This window comes from Rhinopithecus bieti, unplaced genomic scaffold (assembly GCF_001698545.2).
Source record: "Rhinopithecus bieti isolate Rb0 unplaced genomic scaffold, ASM169854v2 scaffold_11971, whole genome shotgun sequence".
NCBI classification, from domain to species: Eukaryota; Metazoa; Chordata; class Mammalia; order Primates; family Cercopithecidae; genus Rhinopithecus; species Rhinopithecus bieti.
Window position 1 is genome coordinate 102,772 of NW_016806930.1, and position 24,862 is coordinate 127,633.

A 24,862-nucleotide genomic window follows, 5' to 3' on the forward strand; every position below is an offset into this window, starting at 1 on the left:
ATAAAAATAAGTGGTCAATTTTACTTGAGGATGTAGGAATCAAGAATTAGAGTAGTTAACACTTTCACTGTGCATTGTGGGTCCAATTCATTCTTGAGCAGTTGAACACAGTTGGAAATAAAGCGGTGTGCTGAAGCTGGCACGTAAGAGACAATTGTGTGTATCTTGTTCTGTTTTTGTGCTCTGTAATGTCATGTAGGTAATTTGAAATTGGTTATGATGGAAATATTTAAACCACAGAAATTGGTAAACATTATATATCAGGGCTTTAAAAATTTTTCTTAGAGAGGAGGTGGTTAAACACCAACACATCACTGGGAAGGTATTCTAGAAAGAGAAGGTAACATGAAGAAAGCAAAGAGGTTAGAAAGAGTATGCATTAGTAGTGTTCTTCAGTCTGACTTAAAACTTACCCAAAGCATTTTGCATTTCCTCCCACAAAGAAAAGGGCTCTGACATGGGCTATGATGGGCAAAGATATATAGTTTCAGCCCTATTTCAATGAAAGACTTGTAGCCCCAGCTGCTAGCAGTGAGTCCAGTGGAAAGCCTTCAATTTTTTTTTTCACTTTTTCAGGAATTGCCTCAGCTGGAGAAATGAGCCTTGCTTGAGGTCATCCACTGACCCATTCAATGACTAAGGTAGAAAGTTGGAAAGGTCTGGCCCCTTCAGCCCAGTGAAGAAAATATTCACTGCTTTCAGGCATGGTTTACAGCTCAACTTCTCCTTCTGCCCAATCCTACCCACTTTCATTCCTTTTTATTTTTAAGATGATTATCCCAAGATTCTCTTATTAAACAAACTGCACACTAAATTTTACCTCAAAGTCTGCTTCCCAGAGAACCCTGAAATGAGAAGTTCTCAGAAAACCTGTGACATATAGGTGTTAAGGTTGGCTAATATCCAAGTCTCATGACTTCAAATATATTACTGGTAGAAGGTATTCAAGTTACCAGTGGCAAATCCATATGGGTCTGTAGCAACCTCAATTCTTGCCTCCTCAGAAGAAAGAAATGGACTGAGGGGCATAAGGCAGAGAGATAAATCAAGGCAAGTTTTGAGCAGGAGTGGAAGTTTATTTAAAAATACTTTAGAAGAGGAAAAAAAGGAAAGTACACGTGGAAGAGACCCAAGTGGGTAAACTGAAGGATAAGTGCTGTGTTTAACCTCAATCCTAGGAGTTTATAGGCTGGCCCCTTTCCCGTGATCCTTCCCTTGGAGTGGGCTGCCCACATGCACAGTGCCCTCCTCACCCTTAGGAAGTGAGCATGCCCAGTGTGTTTAGGAAGTTGTACGCATTCCCATCCGAGGCTTTCTTCCCTTTCTCGGTAGTGTGCCCTCAGAAGGTCATACTCCTTCATTTTGTCTCTTAATGCACATGTCTGGAAAGTTGCTTCCTTTTGGCATCTGCATTCTATTAGCAGTTTAGTGCAACAGGAGTGGACCATCAGGAAATGGCCTCTCCCTGGTGCAAGCTGCCAATTTATCACTTTTAGAGAGGCAATGTGATAATTGTCCAACCATTGCCTAACATTCCTAGTGGGTGTGGTAGAGCCCTCTCCTGCCCAACTCATGCCTGTCTAACTACCTATAATATAAGAAAGATAAAATAAAATTCTCAAGGATGCCTTTTTTTGCAGGCAGATGAAACAGGGTAAGAATTCAATAGCAAATAGCCATGTTTTTAAATCTCTTAAGTTTCAAGCAGAAGACCAAACACAGTGTATAAGCCTGGAGAACTAAAAATAACCCTGTAACTCAAGTTGACATTGTGAGATGTATGTATACAACAATCTTCTACAACCTATGTACTTTTTTTTTTTTTTTTTTTTTGAGACAGAGTCTTGCTCTGTCGCTCAGACTGGAGTGCAGTGGCACAATCTTGGCTCACTGCAAGCTCCACCTCCTGAGTTCACACCACTCTCCTGCCTCAGCCTCCCAAGTAGCTGGGACTACAGGCACCCGTCACCACACCCAGCTAATTTTTTTTTGTATTTTTGGTAGACACGGGGTTTCACCGTGTTAGCCAGGATGATCTTGATCTCCTGACCTCATGATCCGCCCACCTCGGCCTCCCAAAGTGCTGGGATTAGAGGCGAGAGCCACCGTGCCCGGCCTGTACTTTCTTAATAGTATGTCTGATGACTAGAAATGTTCTTGATTTTAATTAAATCCAATGTATAAATTTGATTTATGTTTAGTGCTTTTGTATATTTTAAGGAGATATTTGCCTATTCTGTCACTCACGATCCAGTCGGAAGACATAAATCACACAGTAATTTGAATAGGGTTTGTAAATGCAAATACTTACTAATTTTGTAAGGAAATCAACTTTCAAGAAGATAAAGACAATTTTGAGTAATACCCTGGAGCTAAGGGAGAATATTGAAAGAAAAAACAAACTTGGAAAATGGGGAAGGTACTCCCAAGCCTGAGGTAGAAACTTCATTTGAAAATGAATAGTCTTAGCATACTGGATGCCAGAAAAGGTCATTACATTTCATGTGTCAAGAAAGACACCTCTGTGAGGTATGGGTGAACCAAGGCTGATAGACTAAGATTCCTTTTCAGGACTGAGTAGAAGGAAGCATCAGGTTGGCTGAGGCTTGTAGGGAGGGAACTATAGTTGGCATTGGCAAGCAAATGATAATCCCTCTTTGAAGTACGGGTGGGCAGCAACTCAGTTTGGACTGACAAGCTGGAAATACTCTTTCAGGGTCCAAATAGGTTACATCTGGGAAGCCAGCCCCTAGGGTAACTGCAAGATTCAGTAAGAGTCTAGTCATATGGGTATTGTTGGAATTTGATAGGGTGAGTATTACTAAATATTTCTCATACATGCCTCTGGTTTTTGCACTGTAGAAGTGACAATAATCAGAGAAGTACACAAGAATTTCTCCTACAAGCGTCCCTGCAGCACCCTCTGCTGGCCGAGTTTAACATCATGCATCTGTGAAGGAAAAATTGTCCATTGAGCCCAGTTCCATTTTGCCGAGTAAGCGATGAAGTCTATATTTGAAACTGGGACTATAATAAACAACTGACACATTTACTGATACTATAAATGATATTCTTCTGTGTAATTTTTGAAAGTTGTAAGGCTTTTGATATTTCCAAATACAACACATGTAAAATTTTTTTTTTATGAATGATGAGGTAAGGTCAAGGTATATTTTTTTTGACACGGATACATAGTTCAATCAGAACTGTGTAAAAGAAAATAAAAATTGAAGGACCTCCCCAAACTTGTGCAGAAGTGAAGACTAAGTCCTGAAGCTGAATCATTGCAACACTCTCTTCCACATGAATCACTGCTACTAACATTGTATATCAGCCAGATTGGAAAGGTAAATGGCCTCAGGCATCTGGAAAGGGCTACCTACAGATCATTCATGAGTAAATTCTTTGCTTGCCTCCCATAAACAATGACAGGCTAATTGTAACTTTAGGTCCACAATCTAGGTCTAGCTCCTAAAACTCCACACCGATTATGTTGCTTACAAGTTTATCTTCCCAGGTGCAGAAAAAAGTCAGGATTCATTTTCTTCACCTACCAGAGACAGACTACATAATTGAGTCTTCCTTTGCTCCCTTTCTCACTTCAGACATTCACCTTATCTTAGGTAAAATGTAGATTTACTGAACACTAACTAAAGTCTCAGGAATGTAACTATTTCCCCTACTGCCCAACCTACATGCCTCTCCCTTCCCCCTTTTGAGGAAATGTATAAACACACAACTTCCGGAAAACCTTTGTGGAAATAGCCACAGATGTGTCGGTGACTTTTGTTTTTCCAAGAAGCACCCTAAAGCTGGCCTAATAAACCTTAATGATTGAGACTTATGCCTCAGTGACTCATTTGGTTTTCAACCATTTATTGAATAAAGCATTATTCATCCCCTGTACCACAGTGCTTCTATTGTCATATGGTGTAAATGTATATATTTGGGTCTATTTCTGTTATTTCTCTTCTGTTCCATTGGACATAATTTTCTATCATTTGCACTAATCCATGACTGTTGTTAATTATGATTTTACGTTAGGTTTCGTTATAAGGTAGTGTGAGGGCTACTTCTTCAAATGCCCTTAACTATGTTGGTATTTGATATGGTTAGGCTTTTTGTCCCCACTCAAATCTCAACTTGAATTGTAATTCGCATTATCCTCATAATCATCACATGTCAAGGGAGAGACCAGGTGGAGGTAATTGAATCATGGGTGCTGTTTCCCCCATGCAGTTCTTGTGATAGTGAGTGAGTTCTCACAAGATCTGATGTTTTTATAAGAAACTCCTTACCCTTTGCTTGGCACTTCTCCTTCCTGCTACCTTGTGAAGAAGGTGCCTTTCTTCCCCTTCTCCTTCTGACATGATTGTAAGTTTGCTGAGGCCTCCCTAGCCATGCTGAACTGTTAGCCAATTAAACCTCTTTCCTTTATAACTTAACCAGTCTCAGGCAGTTCTTTATAGCAGAATGAAAATGAACTAATACAGTAAATTGGTACCAGGAGTGGAGTGCTGCTATAAGGATACATGAAAATGTGGAAGCGGCTTTGGAACTGTGTAACAGGTAGAGGTAGGAACAGTTTGGAGGATTCAGAAGAACACAGAAAAAAATGTGTCTTCCTGGAGACTTGGAGGGCTTAGAAGATAGGAAGATGTGGGAAAGTTTGGAACTTCCTAGAGGCTTGTTGAATGGCTTTGATGAAAATACTGATAGTGATATGGACAATGAAGTCCAGGCTGAGGTGATCTCAGATGGAGATGAGGAATTTGTTGGGAACTGAAGTAAAGGTGTCTTTACTCTTGCCATGTGTTAGCCAAGAGACTGGTGACATTTTCCCCTGGCACTACAGATCTGTGGAACTTTCAACTTGAGAGAGATAATTTAAGGTATCTGGCAGAAGAAATCTCTAAGTGGCAAAGTGTTCAAGAGGAAGCAGAAAATAAAAGCTGGAAAATTTTCAGCCTGATGATGCGATAGAAGAGAAAAACTCATTTTCTGGGGAGAAATTCAAGCTGCTGCAGAAATTTGCACTGGTAATGAGGAGCCAAATGTTAATCACCAAGACAATGGGGAAAATGTCTCCACAGCATGTCAGAGACCTTCATGTCAGCCCCTCCCATCGCAAGCCCAGAGGCCTAAAAGGAAAAAACGGTTTCATGGACCAGTCCCAGGACACCCGCTGCTCTGTGTAGCCTTGGGACATGGTACCATGTGTCCCAGAAGCTTCAGCTTCAGCCATGACTAAAAGGGGCCAAGGTACCACTTGTGCTATTGCTTCAGAGGGCACAAGCCTCAAGCCTTGATGGCTTCCACATGGTGTTGAGCCTGTGCATTCAGAGAAGTCAATAATTGAGGTTTGGAAACCTCTGCCTCGATTTCAGAAGATGTATAGAAATGCCTGGATGCTCAGATAGAATATTGCCACAGGGGTGGAGCCCTCATGGAGAACCTCTCCTAGGGCTGTGCAGAAGAGAAATGTGGGGTCAGAGCCCCAATATAGGGTCCCCACTGGGATACTGCCTAGTGCAGTTTTGAGAAAAGGGTCACCATCCTCCAGACCCCCAGATTGGTAGATCCAACAACAGCTTTCATTATGCACCTAGAAAATCCACAGACACTCAAAAGCTGCCCATGAAAGCAGCCAGGAAGTGGGCTGTACCCTGCAAAGCCACAGGGGCAGAGCTTCCCAAAGTGGGCTGTACCCTGCAAAGCCACAGGGGCAGAGCTTCCCAAAACCATAGGAGCACACCTCTTGCATCAACATGACCTGGATATAAGACATGGAGTCAAAGGTGATCATTTTGAAACTTTAAGGTTTAATGACTGCCCTGTTGGATTTGAGACTTGTATGGGGCCTGTAAGCCCCTTTATTTTGGCCAATTTATCCCATTTGTAAGGAGTATATTTACTCAATGCCTACACCCCCATTTTATCTAGGAAGTAACTAACTTGCTTCTGATTTTACAGACTCATAGGTTGAAGGGTCCTGTCTTGTAAACTCAGATAAGACTTTGGACTTGAATTTTTGGGTTAATGCTGGAATGAATTAAGACTTTGTGGGACTCTTGGGAAGGTATGATTGGCTTTAAAATGTGAATATGACATGAGATTTGCAAAAGGCCAAGAGCAGAATTATATTGTTAGGTTTTGTGTCCCCACCCACATCTCATCTTGAATTATAATCCCCATAATCCCCACATCTCTAGGGAGAGAACAGGTGAAGGTAAATGAATCATGAGTGCAGTTTGCCACATGTAGTTCTCATGAGAGTGAATGAGTTCTCACAAGATCTGATGGTTTTTTAAGGGGCTCTTTCTCCTTTGCTCAGCACTTCTTCTTTCTGCCACCTTGTGAAGAAGGTGCCTTGCTTCCCCTTAGCTTCCTGCCATGATTAAACTGTGAGTCAATTAAAACTCTTTCCTTTGTAAATTACCCAGTCTAGGGTAGTTCTTTATAACAGTATGAAAATGAACTAATGCAGCATTTGTGTTTATATATTAAGTTTTATATAAAGTATTAAATTTCTACAAAATTATAAACTCAATTTGTAAACTAATTTAAAGTGATTAGCCACTTTTATTATATGAAGTCTTCTAATCTGTCAACAGGGTACATCCCTTGATTGAAAAAATTTGTCTTAAGTTTCTCTCAATAATATTTGAAATTTTAAGTGTGAAAGTCTTGTACTTCTTTTACTAGGTTTTATGTCTCTGTATTTTGACACCATTATAAGTATTATACTTTAAATTTTAATTTCTACTTGCTTTTGGATATAAGCATATGCTTTTTGGATATAAAAAAGATATCTACCTACCCTGATCAATTAACTTATTGATTCTCATTACTTATAGTGAGAGTATTTTGCATACAATTCAACAATATTGTCTATGAGTAATGATGAGGCTTTATTTATTTCCTTCTAATCTTAGTGTCTTTTATATCTTTTATTCACCCAATTGTCTTGACTGAGGCTGTAGTAAATTTTAGAACTGAGTATAGTGAGTACATTCTTCTTTCTGATCTCTGGGAAAAATAACTTTAATATTTGATGTTCATTGTACTTTTTAAAAGGTCAAGGAAATATACTTCTATTTCTAATTTAATACATTTGTGTGTTATCAGTATTAAATTTAGCATTTTTATCATAAATCTAGATTATTAAATTATTTTATTCTTCTTGTGTTAACATAATGAATTATATCATGTGATTTTTGCATGTGCTATGTATTCAATGCCTGAATTAAATTCAATAGGATCAAATGTGTGTGTGTGTGTGTGTGTGTTAGTGTGTAATCACAGATTAGATTTAGATTTGGTAATACTTTATTTTATATTTTGTAGTCAATTTTATGGGATATATTCATCTTTAATATTTATTTTCCTTTTTAGTTGATACATAATATTTTACATATTTATGAGGTATATGTGATATTCTGTTACATGCATAGAATGAGTATTTATATGTGTTGTGAACAACTTAAGTCCTCTCTTCCAGCCACTCTGAAATATATAATGCATTGTTGTTAACTATGACTTTCTGTAATGCTTTAACGTGGTTGTAAAATACAGGTTATGCTTGCTTCATAAAAGTTCTTAAGAGGTGATCCCTCTTTTTACAGTCTCTAGAAATATATGAGCATTTTTTTTGTTATTCTTTAGTTAAATGTCCCAAATGATTTATTAAAGATGCTATGTGGGCCTGGAGTTTTCTGTCTGTATTACTTTTAAACAAAGATTTCAAGAAAGACATAAATTCCTGATGATCCACAGAACGCTAATTTCAGGTGGAAACTTGTGGTACATTATTTCCTAAATATTGTTCTCTTCTCTCATTAAACTCTATCACGTTAGAAATTTTCAACATGTCTGTGTGTCAATTATTTTCTGTTTTTTTTTTTTCTTTTTTAAATCTTTCCCGTTTGAAAATTTTAAAAAGTTTTTGTGTCAATTTTTTTTTTTTTTTTTTTTTTTTTTTTTCATTTTTTTTTCTTGGTACCTCACTTTAAGTTTTAGCAAAAGGTTAGAGTGAAGGCTTGATCTTGCTCAACTAAGACTCCTTCAGGAAAGAATCTCTGTTTCTATCACTCATGGCACTGAATCCTGTGACTATATCATGTCTCAATAAACAAACAGAATCAGCGAATGTAACTATCCAATGGGCTCTTCTTGCCTGCTGCCCAGATACAGCTGATCTATCTGAGCAGCGGATTGCAATGGAGAAAGAGTTTTACATATGGAAAGCCAGCTAAATAGAAGATCAGAGTTTTATTATTATTCAAATCAGCCTCCCTAAGAATTTGGAGGCTAGGGTTTTTCAAAGATAGTTTGGAGGAAGAGGAGGGGTGGCTAAACAGTGGGTGCCTGCTGCTGATTGGTTGGGGGTGCAATCACAGGGGTATGAGAAATGGTCCTCAGGAACTTGAGTATTTCCGGGTAGGACACAAAGAGTGGTTGGCACATGTAGGTGGAGCCACTGGTCATCAGACATGCAAAAAGTCTGAAAAGATATCTCAAAAGGCCAATCCCAGGTTTTAAAATACTGATGTTATCTGCAAGAGTAATTAAGGAAGTCGGAAGTTGTAAATCTTGTGACCTCCAGAACAATGGCTGGCAATTGTTTATGTGTACACTTTAGCAGAATTCATGCTCCTCTATCCTCTTAGCCTAGTGATCTCTCATTAACTTTACAAAGGAGGCTGAGTTTTGGGGAAGGGCTATTATTATTTTAACTATAAATGTCTTCCGAAGTTAGCTTGACCCAAGCCCAGGAATAATTAAGGGAAGTTTGAAGAATAAAGGCAAAATGGAGGTTGGTTAAATCAGATCTCTTTCACTGCCAATAATGCTCCCACTGTATATTTTTTGCAAAGGTGGTTTCACATATATGGTACATATCTATAATTAAGAGCATGCCTTAAGAAATGTTCAGTATTAGGATATAAACTTTAAACAATTTCCAACTATTAATTAGACTTGCACATCTTAAACCATGCTGCTCTCCATTAACATGTCAACTTGCATGCATCCTCCACATGAACTCTGCATTGGGCTCAATAATGATGTTGTCTTTCTGTGAACACACAAGAGCTTCTCAGATCACACACACACACACACAAACACACACAAACATTAGCTTACTCTTTCTTTTACTATGAATTAATAACAAGATATTTTAAAAGTGTGGATGACATTAAAATCTAAAAAAGAAATACCTTGATGTATACCATTTTAATACACAAAATCATTTTTATTGATAAAGAAATCTTTACTCTTAAAATATTACATATAGTTATTTGTTTTCTCATCAGCTTAGTCAACAAGGTTTATAAAAGTTTTACTAAGAGATCCATTAATATAATTATATAATAAAACTGATAAAATGGGATTGAATGAGATTTGGGAGAATGGTGTTATCCTGATACACTAGGAATATGGAATCAGTGATTAATCTTCAAGAAGAAAGAGGAAATTACCATTTAAACTAAGTCTTATTCAACTCGATGGAGGTGAAAATAAGGTGCAAGATATTATTAGATAGATTGCCAATGGCTTTTCTTGTTCATATTTTCTTGTAGTTGTTTTACCTTTTCAAAGCCAGGAGAGCTAAATCTCAAAACTCAAGTTTATTTGATAAAATGCATATTTCAGAATGCCCACATATTAAATTAATGTGTGAAATGTAACTTAGACACACATTTCCAAAAATGTTTGCTTTCTTAAAAGATATATGCATGGAAATCCAAGTCATGGTTAAAGGCTCATTGATACTCATGAGTTTGGATACAGAGAAAGTAATCTTATGATTGAATTAATTAATGACTATAAAATTTGATGTACCCTTTAAAATACTTGTCAATGTCTTTGAGAGAAGTTTCCGTTCAGGATTCAAAATATGGGGTCACAGAATTGGCACACCCACAGAATACTAATAATAACTAATTTTAAAACAACCCTGTATTAAAGGAAAAGGGAATCAATTTTTGATTATCTGTTATTGATTATTAAATACATTTAAATGCTATACATTTATTAACACATGGAATATTTACAAAAATTCTATTACTTAAAATTATTATGAAACTCATTTCATAAATGAAGAAAAAGAGGTGAAAAGACCTAAGTAGTTTTCTTAGTCACACAGGCAGTTAAGTGCCAGAATCGGAATTCAAAGGTAAAGAACCTCTGAATTTACAGTGTTCTTTACTGTAATTGGTCTAGAGTTAATGTGCTTGGCCTTCATACTACCCACAGATTTAAAGAGAGAATTTCAATTTTTAGTGTAGCTTTGTTTTTCTCTCATTAAAACAGGATTTTTCAACATTGACACTATTGCCGTGGGACTGGATGAGTCCCTGTTGTGAGTCACTGTCCTGCACATTGTAGAATGTTTAGAAGTATTGTAGGTAAGTACACATGACATGCCAGTAACACTTTCCCAATTACTACAACTGAAAATGACCCCATTGTCAAACACCCCTTTGAGGCAAAATCCTTCTTGTTAAAAATCACTGCCTTAAATCCAACATTTTCCAGAAATTCGTTTCCAAATTGAGCTCTGCAGAACACAAATTTCAGATGTTAATAAATGCTGTCTGTATAAAATATGTTTGAAAAGACTGGGTTAAACTATATTACACAAGTTTCTGTAATGCTCGATTTCTGTAAAACGTTAGATGTTAATGGGGCCTACTTACATTCACACACAGTGGAATGACTATGTGACGTTTCCTCCAAACATAATTGATTGATGTGTGTTTGGTGTTTCGGCCATTAATTCTATTATAATAGTGGTCTATTGTAAATATTAGAAAAATCTAATAAAAGTGTGTGGAAACATTAAAGATTTTGACAAGGAAAATGCCATAACATAAAATGCTAGAAAAGTCAAATTTGATAGACTGATAAGAAAATATGTTGTATGAGGTAGCTGTAGTATCCCTAAAAAACACCATAAAGTCATTTTCTCCTGAATCAAGATTTTATTGGAAATGACTTGAATTGATCTGGCACTGAAGAAAATGGAAACAAAAATGATGGACCTTAGAGGTAGTTTATATTGTGGTTAGAAACATATAGATTAATTACATCATGAGTTTTAAAAAAATCAGAAAAAAACGCATCAAGAAACATCAATGGCATAACCGAGATATATTTTTTAGTGGCAAACGTGAAGTGCAATTGAGAAAGAGGACAAGTAAAATGTTGGATTTTCATCTAAATTGAAGGAGGTTTGCCAAACCTGTTCTCCATGATCATCTCTATTACCTGTGTAATTTGTCAATTACACACCCTTTACAATAATACTTTGCAGGGATTTATGTCTTTGCTAGATAGTGATAATATGGGAGTGTAACCTTTTGTATCATATCACATCTTCATCTTTTCTTTCATTGAATGCTCAGAGGCAGATTTGTGGGTCAGTGCAAGTAGCAGTTGTTGCAGGATGATGATGGTAGAATGTTTACCCTTCTGTCTGGTGGCTGGTAAAAGAATTGAGTATTATGGACCAACCGCATGTGGGTCCCATACCCCTTTATAATTTACAAGTGCTATAATAAGCATGACTTTTGAGTGATAAATTTCTACTTTACACACATGATTTTATATTTTTTGTAACAGTTCAACAAGGTATGTCCTAGTGTATGGTTGTAAAAAATTTGGCCTAAATACAGAATAATTTTCTCAGCATACAAGGGCTAGCAAATGCTGTATCTGGTTACTTAGAGCACAAACTTTTTTTATACGTCATTCTGACTGACTAAGCCCATTGTTTTTCATCTTTATCACATGATCCTCAGAATACTTCTCAATTACTTCCTAATCTGGACTTCTGGATTGGGAAGTTGGCATGACCATCTCTTGTCCTGAAGCAGGAGAAATAGCTCTTTCAGCACTGATGTTAGTTATTCCCCCTAGAGGTTGTAATGAAAAAAAAAAAGAGTGGTCCTGGGGAACCGGCTAGTGAAGATGGGCAAACAGGCCAGAGTAGTTAAAGCAAGTAGTGCTGATAAAGCACCCAGCTGGATAAAGTCAAGAATATCAAAGGCAAAAAATCTTTATCTTGGCTCTGAAGTTACTGAGGAAGAGACTGATGCCTTACTCAGGGCATCTATGCTTCCTTGAAGGACTACCTGCCTTAGGATACACTGTGTATTTTATTATTCTTCTATGCCCATCTTCAGCGACTTTCTTAACCTACAGGCAGTCTCTAAGCTTGACAGACTGGAAACCCAGCCAATCTGCAGTAGGAGGCATCTGCACTTGAGGGCTCAGGTGTGCCTGCAGGAAGGTTTTGAGGTGAGAAAAATGGGTAAGAGATTACTACATTATATATTTGAGGAATCTAGGAAGTGTAAGTAAAGGTCAAAAAGTAGGAATGACTTCTACTCATGTGAAATAACTCTTCTAGAATAGGTCAGAGGTACAGATTTACCTTCCTCCAAAGGAATCAGACTAGTCCCTTCGAAAGTTGCTCAGAAGAGCTCTGGGAAGGAATTACCATTGCAAACTCACTTCTAGGCACAGATAGCACCTATAGTGGAAACCCATGTATTGAAATATCTGTTTTCTCAAAATATTACTACCTGATATTAACTAAAACCTGTAATGTTAAAACTGAAGTTGATGATCATAAAGTTGATGATTTGAGTGCCTCTTCTATTTTGTGTTACATATAGCATACACACTTAACAATATTAAGAGGGAAAAAGGAAATTTTAATTTTAGCTCTCTGTCTACTAGTCTGTACAAGATAATTCTTAAGAGAAGCCATGGGAGGTAACATCTTTACATGTGATAACTTGGGTACTCCAGACAGCACCTGCTTTTGTGTCACTGCTGTGTTTGGCTGATATACTTAAGAGCATGGCTACTTCAGCATCTTAATTAACAATTTGCTTCATTTAAGTCCAAAGTATCTCCTAAATCTTAGATATTGTTCCAGGCACTTTACATACGTTTGCTTGAATCTCTTAAGTATTATATAAAGTATGTAAAGTAATACAATTGCCAGTTTGTTTATACTCAAAGGGGTTTAGTAACCTTTCCAAAGAGGTAGTAAATTATAACTGTCAGCTTACTTTCTCTGAATCTAGAGACGTAGCTACTGAGAGTTGGGTGCCTGTGTCTACATCTATCAGGGAAGTGAGATTATGACTACCCTAAGCCAGGCACTTTCATAAAAAGAAGTGGGGAAGAGTTATTTAAGAGGGAAGACCTGGTGTGCCTAGGCAGGACAGAGATGCTGAAGACTGCTGAAAGATTTGATGGTGGGTATCAAGAAAGAAAGCATAATTATGTGAGAGTGCCAAAGTGATGACATAGTGTTCAATAATGAAGCAGACCAGAATTTTATAACATAAAAAGCTGGGAAAGTGAAGGAGGTGTATAAAGATCATTTTCTATAACTAGTATAGTATATAAATCACTAAATGTAGGATGGGAATGCATAAAATAATTCTCCTCTATTCTTCATTTTGTACCTGCTCATAAAAAGTAAGGAAAAGGGTACCAGATTGCACAATATTTGTCGTCTCTGTAGAATGATACAGAATTTGTTATTTTATAATTAATTATGTCTATTAGGGGAAACAATGAACTGTTATTATATTTGTGGAGAAGGGTAGGTTGGAAAATGAACCATGTAAATTTTGGAAAAACTTGGAAATAAAGTATGCTAAATAAACATTTTCTTGATGTTTTGCGCCCAGAATAACTGGAATCAGGTGGCCATTATGATGTTAAGTAACAGGTTTCTAGGGCTTTTGCTGTAATGCCTGTTTTCTCCAGTTCATGGTGATATCTGTCTGTTTCCTACAGCTCAACTCAGCTCATCTGATGTATTGTGGTAACTGAGCCCTGAGAACATAAATCTTTTATTTTCTTTCTATAATTTGGCATTGTGTTCTTTGTTTTTTTTTTTTTAATTTTTTTAATTTTTTTATTTTTTATTTTTATTTTTTTTTGAGACAGAGTCTCCCTCTGCCGCCCAGGCTGGAGTGCAGTGGCCGGATCTCAGCTCACTGCAAGCTTCGCCTCCCGGGTTTACGCCATTCTCCTGCCTCAGCCCCCCCAGTAGCTGGGACTACAGGCCCCCGCCACATCGCCCGGCTAGTTTTTTGTATTTTTTAGTAGAGACGGGGTTTCACCGTGTTAGCCAGGATGGTCTCGATCTCCTGACCTCGTGATCCGCCCGTCTCGGCCTCCCAAAGTGCTGGGATTACAGGCTTGAGCCACTGCGCCCGGCTGTGTTCTTTGTTTTTATAGAAAATATATCACTATCTCTTCCACACACCTCAAATTTATCATAACCAAACAGGAATTATCTGGCCCACTGGTTTCACTAAATCTCTAGGCAGGTCTTTTGTTTGTTTTAATAAATGACGGGAAAAAGATTATCAAATAAATAAATCTATTCTGGATTTCTTTCTTTTTCTCACTTTTAGCGTATGATGATCTACGTTACAGACGTTATTTTTTTCTTCCCATGTACCATTCATTCCTCATAATACCCACTGTTAGATTTCACTTTCATCCACTTCTTTTAATGACTACAATAGTCTCCTAACAGGTTTCCTTGCCTTCTCTCTTGTCAGCCTTTAGACCACTCTTAACATTGATTGTATTTTGACATAGATATATTATAAATCTGGTCATGTTGTTTATTGTTACAATGAGCACATTGTGTCCTCTAAGATTATATCCATGCTCTCATATTTACACATAAGTTCCTTCAGAAATTCAGGTTCACTTCTTTTTAACCTTAGCTTCAAGAACCATATGAAGAGCCATCTATCCTATAGCTTTACTCAATTGTAGTGACTTACATTTGCAATACTCTCTAATATCTTACTGTATTTACATGGATTTTAATCAGTACAGGATGTACATCACGGCTCTTTTATACTATCCCCCTAGTATTTTTCATTTGAGACCTCATTTAAGAATCTCCTTCAATACATCTTCCCTGACCTGCCTGGATGGGGTTAGTTATCTCTTCTGTGTTTTAAATCATGTGTTTTTTTTTTCTTTTCTTTTTTTTTCAATATCAACTTCAAAATGTTTAACTCTTAATTTTAACTTATCTGTCCACTAGTTTGCACATAGTTGATGTCGTTTCTTACATATTTCTCTATTTTTTAACACTACCAGATTTCCTTTAATAAAGTATGTTCTCAGTTTCAGTGGCGTGCACCTGTAGTTCCAGCTACTCAGAAGGCTGAGTTGGGAGGATTGCTTGAGAACAGGAGTCTGATGCTAGCCTAGGTAACATAGTGAGATCCCATCTCTAAAAAAAATGATCTTGTAATCCCAGCACTATGGGAGGCTGAGGTGGGGGGGATCACGAAGTCAAGAGATTGAGACCATCCTGGCCAACATGGTGAAACCTTGTCTTTACTAAAAATATAAAAATTAGCTAGGCGTGGTGGCACACATCTGTAGTCCCAGCTACTCGGGAGGTTAAGGCAGGAGAATCACTTGAACCCGGGAGGCAGAGGTGGCAGTGAGCCAAGAGTGCATCACTGCACTCTAGCCTGGTGACAGAGCGAGACCAAACAAACAAACAAACAAACAAAAAACCTCAATAAATGCACAGTGAAGAAAACTAATCAGTAAAATAATAAATAACAGGTGGGGTAATTAGATATAATGAACACAGACATGATCAAAACCATTAAACACACAGCAGCATAAATTAAAGTATTGCTTCTTGTTACAATTTTGACTTTTACCCTAATTTTCCATATTCTTGTTTCCTCACCTAGACTCTAGGTTCATCCATTAGCACAATGTCTGTCTTCAATAGTTCTGCCTTATACCCTCGCTTCCTCCTAATGGGCCTCTCAGGCCTTGAAAGCATATATGACTTGATTTCCCTCCCCATCTTCTTGATTTATGCCACCTCAATTGCCGGGAACATTACCATCCTCTTCATTGTCAGAACTGAGTCTTCCCTCCATCAACCAATGTATTACTTTCTGTCAATGCTGGCATTCACTGACCTGGGCCTATCTACCACTACCTTGCCTACCATGTTCAGTGTCTTCTGGTTCCATGTGCAGGAGATCTCCTTCAATGCTTGTCTGGTCCAAATGTACTGCATTCATGTTTTCTCAACTACCGAGTCAGCTGTACTCTTGGCTATGGCCTTTGACCGCTTTATAGCAATCCGAGAACCATTGCGCTATGCAGCCATCCTAACCAATGATGTAATCATTGGGATTGGGTTGGCAATTGCTGGAAGAGCCTTGGCTCTGGTCTTTCCAGCTTCCTTCCTCTTGAAGAAGCTTCAATATCATGATGTCAATATTCTGTCCTACCCTTTCTGCCTGCACCAGGACCTCATAAAGACAACTGTATCCAACCGTCAAGTCAGCAGCATCTATGGCCTCATGGTGGTCATCTGTTCCATGGGACTTGATTCAGTGCTTCTCCTCCTATCCTATGTCCTCATCCTGGGCACAGTGTTGAGTATAGCCTCCAAGGCAGAGAGAGTGAGAGCCCTCAATACTTGCATTTCCCACATCTGTGCTGTACTCACCTTCTATACACCAATGATTGGGCTATCTATGATCCATCGCTATGGACAGAATGCTTCCCCAATTGTCCATGTGCTGATGGCCAATGTCTACTTGCTGGTTCCACCTCTCACGAACCCCATTGTCTACAGTGTTAAGACCAAGCAGATTCGTGACAGAATCCTCAAGAAATTCAAGAAACACGAAGCGTAGATGACAGAGATTCTGAAACATATCTTTCCCTCCATTCCCCTTATATTTGTGAGAAGATTTCATATAATGTGGAATTTAGAATTCACATATTACCAATGATATTTTGACTTTAAGATACTGGACCTAAACCTCAATAATTGTAAATCTGTATATTTTCAATATAGAGAATAAAGGTGTAGTTATATTTTATGGTGAAGTTATTCATTATACACTGTGAAGGCCCTCATATATCTGAGAAAGATTTAGGTTTCAAAAGTTTTCCTAGACTTTTAACCTAATACAAAAAATTTTAAATACAAGTTTTGATCTCCTGTTCAGGGAAAAAAAAATATTTCCAGCTGGCGAACCTCGTATCAAAAAGGGATGATGAATGAATAAAACTTAGCAGACTTTTATTAGTGTAGAAGAAAGAAAAGTTGGAGCAAATTAATTGGACCAATTGGAATAAAGCAGAAACAGTGATGATTTTGTATGTAGGAATCTACAGAGGGCTTTCTATGAGGAGTAGACAAACTATGAGATCCAGACTATTGTCCATTTTTTCTACCTGGGTTTTCAGTACATTTCTCAATTATTTATGGCAATCTCAAGTCATTCTACATCTTAAAATGTGTTCCTTATAAGCTGAGCAAGAAGGAATACAGTTTATTTCCCATGTTCCCGTACATACACTGTCCTGATCATCCTTTTCTGTGTTCCCAATGGCATTCTGCACTGAAATGCTTAACATATTTTTTGGTGATTATATTCTTCATCTTTAATTATGAGATTCATGTAGATACAGATTTTAATTACTAGAAAATTTTGAGATATTATACTAAGAAGACTTTGTTTTCAATTAAAATGATCAACTGAAATATCTGTTTTTAATTTATATAGCACAAGAAAGTATCCTCAAAAAATTGTATATACTCATTAGTTCAACTTCGTCACCTCCCACTCAAACCTGAATCTGCTGTGGTCTGATTTTCATCTTCATGATTCCACTGATTTGCAGCTTATGATGGTTCTAGTGCTCTACTTGTTACTAAATTCAACATTCACATCTTGATTAAACTTCCATTTTCCTTTGCATTATTAACCATGCTTTTCTTTTAAAGCGACCTTATTTTCAGTTGTTTTAAATTTATTGAAAAATTTAAATGTGGTACAGAGTTCTCTAACATCCTGCACTCAATTTCTCCTATTATTACCATCTTATATTAGTAGAGTATTCTTTTCACAATTGGTGAATCAACAATGATAATTTATTAACCATAGTTGAATATTATTCAGAATTTTTTTTTTAGTTTTTCTCCAAATATTCTTCTTGTACTCCAAGATCCAACCCAGGATATAACATTACATTAGCCATCCTGTGTTTTTAGACTACTCTTAACTGTAAAAGTTTCTCAGTCTTCTTTCATTGTCTTCAATTACCTTGGCATTTTTGAAGAGCACTAATAGGCAGTTTGTAAAATGTTCCTCTAGCAGGATTTTTCTGATACTTTTCTCATTATTAAAGTAAGTTATAAGACCACAGAGGAATAATATCATTTTTATTGCATCATATCAATAATGCATATTAGCAACATGACATCACCGTTGATGATGACTTTATTCATGTGAATGGGATAGTATTTGTCGTGTTTCTCCACTGTCAACTTAACCTTTTTTCTTTTAAAAGTCCCTTTTCCATACTGTACTTTTTTAAAGGAAGTCACTTTGCAAAGCCTACACTGAAAGAGTGGGAAACCGTAAGGACAGATTATCTACTTGAAATTATTGTGTGAGAGATTTTTCCCTTTTTTCTAACTCAATCATTTATTTATATTAATAATGACTTCCAGGTGTTTATTTTATACCTTGGATTATAATCCAAATCTGAACTCATCTATTTTGGTAATTTTTGTTTTGAAATTACTAATTCAATATCTTTATTTGTACAGGTTCATTCAGAATTTCTACTTACTGAAGTCAGTTTCAGTAGCTAGCATCTTTCTAGGAATTTCTCCATCTTATCTAAGTATTTATATGATTTTTATAGTATTCCTTTGGATTTTTAATTTCTATAATGTTTGTAATAATGCCTTCCCTTAATTAATTTTTCTGGTAATTTAAGTTGATTTTCCCTTTTATTCTGGGTCAATGTGGATAAATGTTTGTCAATTTTATCTTTCCAAATCAACAAAATTAATAAAACCAAAAGCTTTTGGTTTTATTAATTTTGTTTTCGCTTTTCTATCCTCTATTTCGTTGGTTTCTGGTCTAATCTTTAAAGTTTACTTCCTTCCATGTGTGTAGTTTGCTCTTCTTTTGTGAGTCTTAAGGTGGAAGTTTAGGTTATTGATTTGATATCTTTATTCATCCTTAACACAAGCATTTGCAATGATAAATTTCACTGTAAGAACTGCTTTAGAGGCATACTATGAATTTTGACATGTTTTGCCACTGTTTTTATTAAAATAAAAGTTTAAATTATAAAAGTGTCAAAGTATTATTTCCTCACAGTTTTTCCCTTTTTTCTTTGATTATTGTGGTAGTGTGGTGTTTACTTTTGACATATTTGTGAGTTTCTGAAATTGATTTTTGCTACTGATTTTTAATCTTATCCCTTTGTGGTCAAAGAATATACTTATTCTTATTTATTTATTAATTATTTATGTCCTTTTATATGTATTGCAATTTTATTATGGTATAGCATATGGTCTATCCTGGAAAATGTTCCCTGTGCACTTACAGAAAATGTGTATTCTATTGTTGAATGAAGTGCTGTATGGTGTTGTTCATGTTTCTACTTCCTTGTTGATATTCGGTCTAGTTATTCTATCTATTTTTGACTGTTATTACAATCTATTTCTATCCATTAAGGTCTTTGGCCTGGGCATGGTGGCTCATGCCTGTAATCCCAGCATTTTGGGAGGCCAAAGTGGGAGGAAATCATAAAGCTAGGAGTTCAAGACCAGCTGGGCAATATAGCAAGACCCTGCCTCCACCAAAAAATTAAAAAGAAATTTTAAAAATTGCTTGACATGGTAGCACATGCCTGTAGTCCCAGCTGCTCAGGAGGCTAAGGCAGGAAAATTCCTTGAGCCTGGGAGTTTGAGGCTGTAGCGAGCTACAGTTGCACCACTGCCATTGTGGTGAAAGAGTGATACCCTGTCTCTCAATAAATAAATAAGCAAATAAATAAGTAAAATTTTAAAAATGCCTTCAACTATTATTTTCAAATTATTTCTTCCTTCATATATGTCCATTTTTGTTTCATATGTTTTGCTGCTCTGTTGATACCTGCATATATAATTGCTATAGTTTCCCATATTTCCCATATTTTCCATATTTTCCCATACTTTACAGTTGACCTTTATATCACTGTAAAATGACCTGCTTTATCTCCAGTACTACTTATTTTTGTTTTAAACTCTATTTTGTCTGATGTTAGAATAGCCAATCCAGCTTTCTTGTTGTTGCTATTTGCATGATATATACTTTTCATTTTTTTGCTTTCAATCAGCTTGTATCTTTAATTCTAAAGCTGTATCTTGTAGCAAATGTGGAATTAGATAATTTTTTTCAGCCATATATAATTGACAAGCATTATGCATACACCATGCGTACAATGTGATGATTTAGTAGATGCATATATATTGTAATTATTACTACAATCAAATGGATTAACACAACTACCACTACACATTTGTGGGAGGGATGGGTTGCCATCTTTTTTGTCTTGCATCTTGTACCCTTGCTGTATCCAGGCTATGGAGAATCCATGGGGACCAGGGGCTGGTCCAGACCCCCAGCATAAGCCAACCACCTCAGAGAAAAGTGGCCAGACTTTTCTCTATGCAGGTGTTAGTTATCACCTATCCTCACTGGGCAAGGCTTCCTGACCTGGGACTCCAGAATAAGAACCCTGCCCCAACCTGATTACCTTAATCAATGGCAGACCAGAATTTCTCTGAGGAGGAAATCCCAGAATCATCCCACAATCCCTCCACTACTATGGTTGCAGTGATACCACCCTAACATCTTCTGGGCTGGGGAAGAAACAAAGGGCCTACTCACTATGCTGGCACTACTAGTACACTGTATGGAGAGAGTCTAATCTTTTTTTTCTGGCAACACCCACTCCCCACTTTTCACCTGGCAGAGTCCCCCGATCATGACTGCAAAACAGTTGTCCCCACCCACAGCTGAGAACACCCACTGATAGGCTTGGAGTTTCCCTGGAGAGAGGTTCACAGAGGCATCTAATAGTCCCTCTGCCACTGCCACAACAGTGATTCTATCCCTTCTTCCCTGTTTCTTGGGAGGAGACAAAGAGTCTTAGGGCTACATCTGAGCTTACAGCACACTACAGTCACCATACAGAGACACCAGTCTCTCCTCCCAGTGACCCCCAATCCCCTGCTCCCCAACAAGTGGAGCCTGAAGCTCATGCCAGCAGTGCATCTGCCCCACCCCACCAGCTGAACACTCCCAGTAACAGCAGCTCTGCATCTCTTGGAGGTGGAAGTCCTAGGGGCAAATGTAAGCTTCTCTGCCAGTCTCCGCAGTAATAGTACCCCTGCTACCCTCAGACTAATGAAGGTACAAAGACCCTGAGTGCAATATCCACACCTCCAACAACCTGCAGTTGACCCAAGGAGAAAAGGCCAGTCCATCTCCCATGAACCCCAAGCACCCCCCGGCTCATCACTAGGCAGAGAACCCCTGGCTTGGCCCCACGGCACAGACCACCCATCCCAGGCTGATTGCACTGAGCAATTGCTGACTTGCTTCTCTCTGGGATGGAGCCTCCAGGAGACAGGCAAAAGACCCTCAGCCACAGCCACTACTAAGATCCCTGCCTCTGATGCCTCCAAGTTGGGAGGAAGCAGCCTCAGAGTGCCAAGCTGCTATCTACAGCTAGCACTCAAGTGGAAGAGGAGCCCACACTTTCAGAGCATTGAGAAGGAGCACAGTTGCAGCTGTGAGGAAACCATTACACCTAAGTATCACCTACTGGATCACAACACAAAGCTTAAACACCAAAATAGCTCACTAACATACCACCCTGTAAAACCAAAGACAGGAAGTGTGCTACAAATGAAGACACTGCACAAAGACTCAACCCTCTGGAAATATGCAGAAAATAATTACACTGACTCTACTCAGCCTATATTGCAGTTAAAGGGACACCCACAAACAGAGATGGGAAACAATCAATATAAGAACTCTAGCTACTCAAATGGCCAACGTCTAATGTCCTCTAAACAATCACACATGTTCTCCAACTAGAGTCCTTCACCAGGCCGAGTTGTCTAAAATGACAGAAATAGAATTTTAAATGTTGATAGGAATTAAGATCATCAACATTCAGGAGAAAGGCAAAACTCAATCCAAGGAAAGAATTACAATAAAAGAATACAGGAGCTGACAGCTTAAATATCCAGTTTAAAAAAAAAAAACCTAAATGATCTGTTAGAGTAGAGAAACACATTGCAAGAATTTCATAATGCAAACACAAGTATTATGAACATAATAGATCAAGTTGAGGAAAGAATCACAGAACTTGAACACTGGCTCTCTGAAATAAGGCAGTTAGAGAAAATTTTAAAAAAGAATGAAAAGAAATGAACAAAGCCTCTGAGCCTCTGAGAAATATGGCACTATGTAAAGAGGCCAAATCTACAAATCACTGGCATTCCTGAAAGGGATATCTAGGAGGCAAAAACGTGGAAAATATATTTCAGGTTGTCATCCACGAAAACATCTGTGACCTCGCTAGAGCGGCCAACAGTCCAATTCAGGAAATACAGAGCATCGTTGCAAGATTCTACACAAGAAGATTATCCCTAAGAAACATAATCATCAGATTTTCCAAGTTTGAAATGAAAGAAAGAATGTTAAAGGCAGCTAGAGAGAAAGGGCAGGTCACCTACAAATGAACCCCTATTGTGCCAACAGTGAACCGCTCAGCAGAAACCCTACAAGCCAGAAGATATTGGGGACCTATATTCAACATTCTTAAAGAAAAACATCTTCAACCAAGAATTTCATTTCCAGACAAACTCATCTTCCTGGGAAAGGAGAAATAAGATCCTTTACAGATAAGCAAATGTGAAGGGAGTTTGTTATTAACAGACCCACCTTACGAGAGATCTTAAAAGGAACACTAAATATAGAAAGCAAAGGCCATTATTAGAAAATACAAAAACACACTTAAGTACACAGACCAGTGACACTATACAGCAAACACATAAACAAGCCTGCATAACGACAAGCTAAGAACACAATGACTGGTACAAATTCACAAATATCAATACTAACCTTGAATGTAAGTGGGCTAAGTGCTCCATTTAAAAGGAAGAGACTAGCAAGCTGGATTACAAAAGAAAAGCAAGACCCAGTGGTATGCTGTCTTCAAGAGACCCATCTCACAGGCAATGACACCCATAGGCTCAAAATAAAGGGATGGAGGAAAATCTACCAAGCAAATGGATATCAGAACAAAGACAGGGTGGCAAACCTAATTTCAGTCAAAACAGTCTTTAAACCAACAAAGATTTGGAAAAAAAAAAAAAAAAAAGACAAAGAAAGGCATTACATAATGATAAAATGTTCAATTCAAAAAGAAGACCTAACTATTCTTAATATACATGCACCCAACACAGGAGCACCCAGATTCATAAAGCAAGTTCTTAGAAAATTACAAAGAGACTTAGACTTTCACACAATAACAATGGGACTGCATCACTCTGCTGACATTATTAGATAGATCATTGATGCAGAAAATTAGCAAAGATTTTTAGGACTTGAATGCAACATTGGACCAAATGGATCTGATAGGCCTCTATAGAACTCTCCACCCCAAAACAAACAAAATAATATACCCTCTTCTCATTGCCACATAGCACATACTCTCAAATCAACATCACAACTGGACATAAAAGAATTCTCAAAAAAATTCAAAAGAACCAAAATAATACCAAACACCCTTTTGGACTACAGTGCAATTAAAACAAGTCAAGACTAAAAAATTGCTCAAAACTATGCAATTACATGAAAATTAGACAATCTGCTCCTGAATGATTTTTGGGTGAATAATGAAATTAAGACAGAACTCAAGAAGTTCTTTGAAACTAATGTAAAAAATATACAACATACCAGAATCTATGGGACACAGCTAAGACAGCGTTAAGGGGGAAATGTATAGCACTAACTGCCCACATCAAAAAGTTAAAAAGATCTCAAATGAATAACCTAACATCACAACTGAAAGAATTAAAGAACCATGAGTAAACCAACCCCAAAGTTAGCAGAAGATAAGAAATAATCAAAATCAGAGCTGAACTGAAGGAAATTGAGACATGATAAACCATTCAAAAGATCAATGAATCCAGGATTTGACTTTTTGTTTAATTAATAAAATAGGCCACTAGCTAGACTAATGAAGAAAAAGGGAAGATCCAAATAAACATAGTTAGAAATGACACAGGGGATGTTACCATTGACTCCACGGAAATAAAAGTAAACATCAGAAGCTACTATGAACACCTCTATGCACACAACTAGAAAACCTAGAAGAGAAAGATAAATTCCTAGATACCTATACCCTTCCAATACTGAGCCAGGAATAATTGATTCCTTGAACAGATCAATAAAGAGCTTGAAAATTGAGTGAGTAAAAAATAGCCTACCAACCCTCCAAAAACCCAGGACCAGATGGATTCACAGTAGAATTCTACAATATGTACAAAAAAGAGGTGGTATCATTCCTACTGAAACTACTCCAAAGAGTTAAGGAGGAGGGACTGTTCCTTCTACGAGGGTAGGACTATTTTGATACTAAAACTTGGCAGAGGTAGGGCATGGTGGCTCATGCCTGTAATCCTAGCAATTTGGAAGGCCAAGGCAGGTGGATCACTTAATGTCAGGAGTTCAAGACCAGCCTGGCCAACATGGTGAAACCCCGTCTCTATTAAAAATGCAAAAATTAGCAGGGTGTGGTGGTGCAAACTTGTAGTCCCAGCTACTCTGGAGGCTGAGGTGGGAGAATCATTTGAACCCAAGAGGCAGAAGTTGCAGTGAGCCAAGGTGGCACTGCTGCACTCCAGCCTGGGCAACAGAGCAAGACTCTGTCTCAAAAAAAAAAAAAAAAA

General features: G+C 37.5%; 1 protein-coding gene across 1 annotated transcript; it reads left to right on the top strand.

Moving 5' to 3' along the window:
• The first annotated feature begins 15,794 nt into the window (after positions 1 to 15,794).
• LOC108533799 (olfactory receptor 51G2-like) lies at positions 15,795 to 16,736 on the top strand. The gene has a single exon (XM_017878715.1). It carries the CDS (start codon positions 15,795 to 15,797, stop codon positions 16,734 to 16,736), a length of 942 nt encoding a protein of 313 aa, XP_017734204.1.
• Positions 16,737 to 24,862: the final 8,126 nt, after the last annotated feature.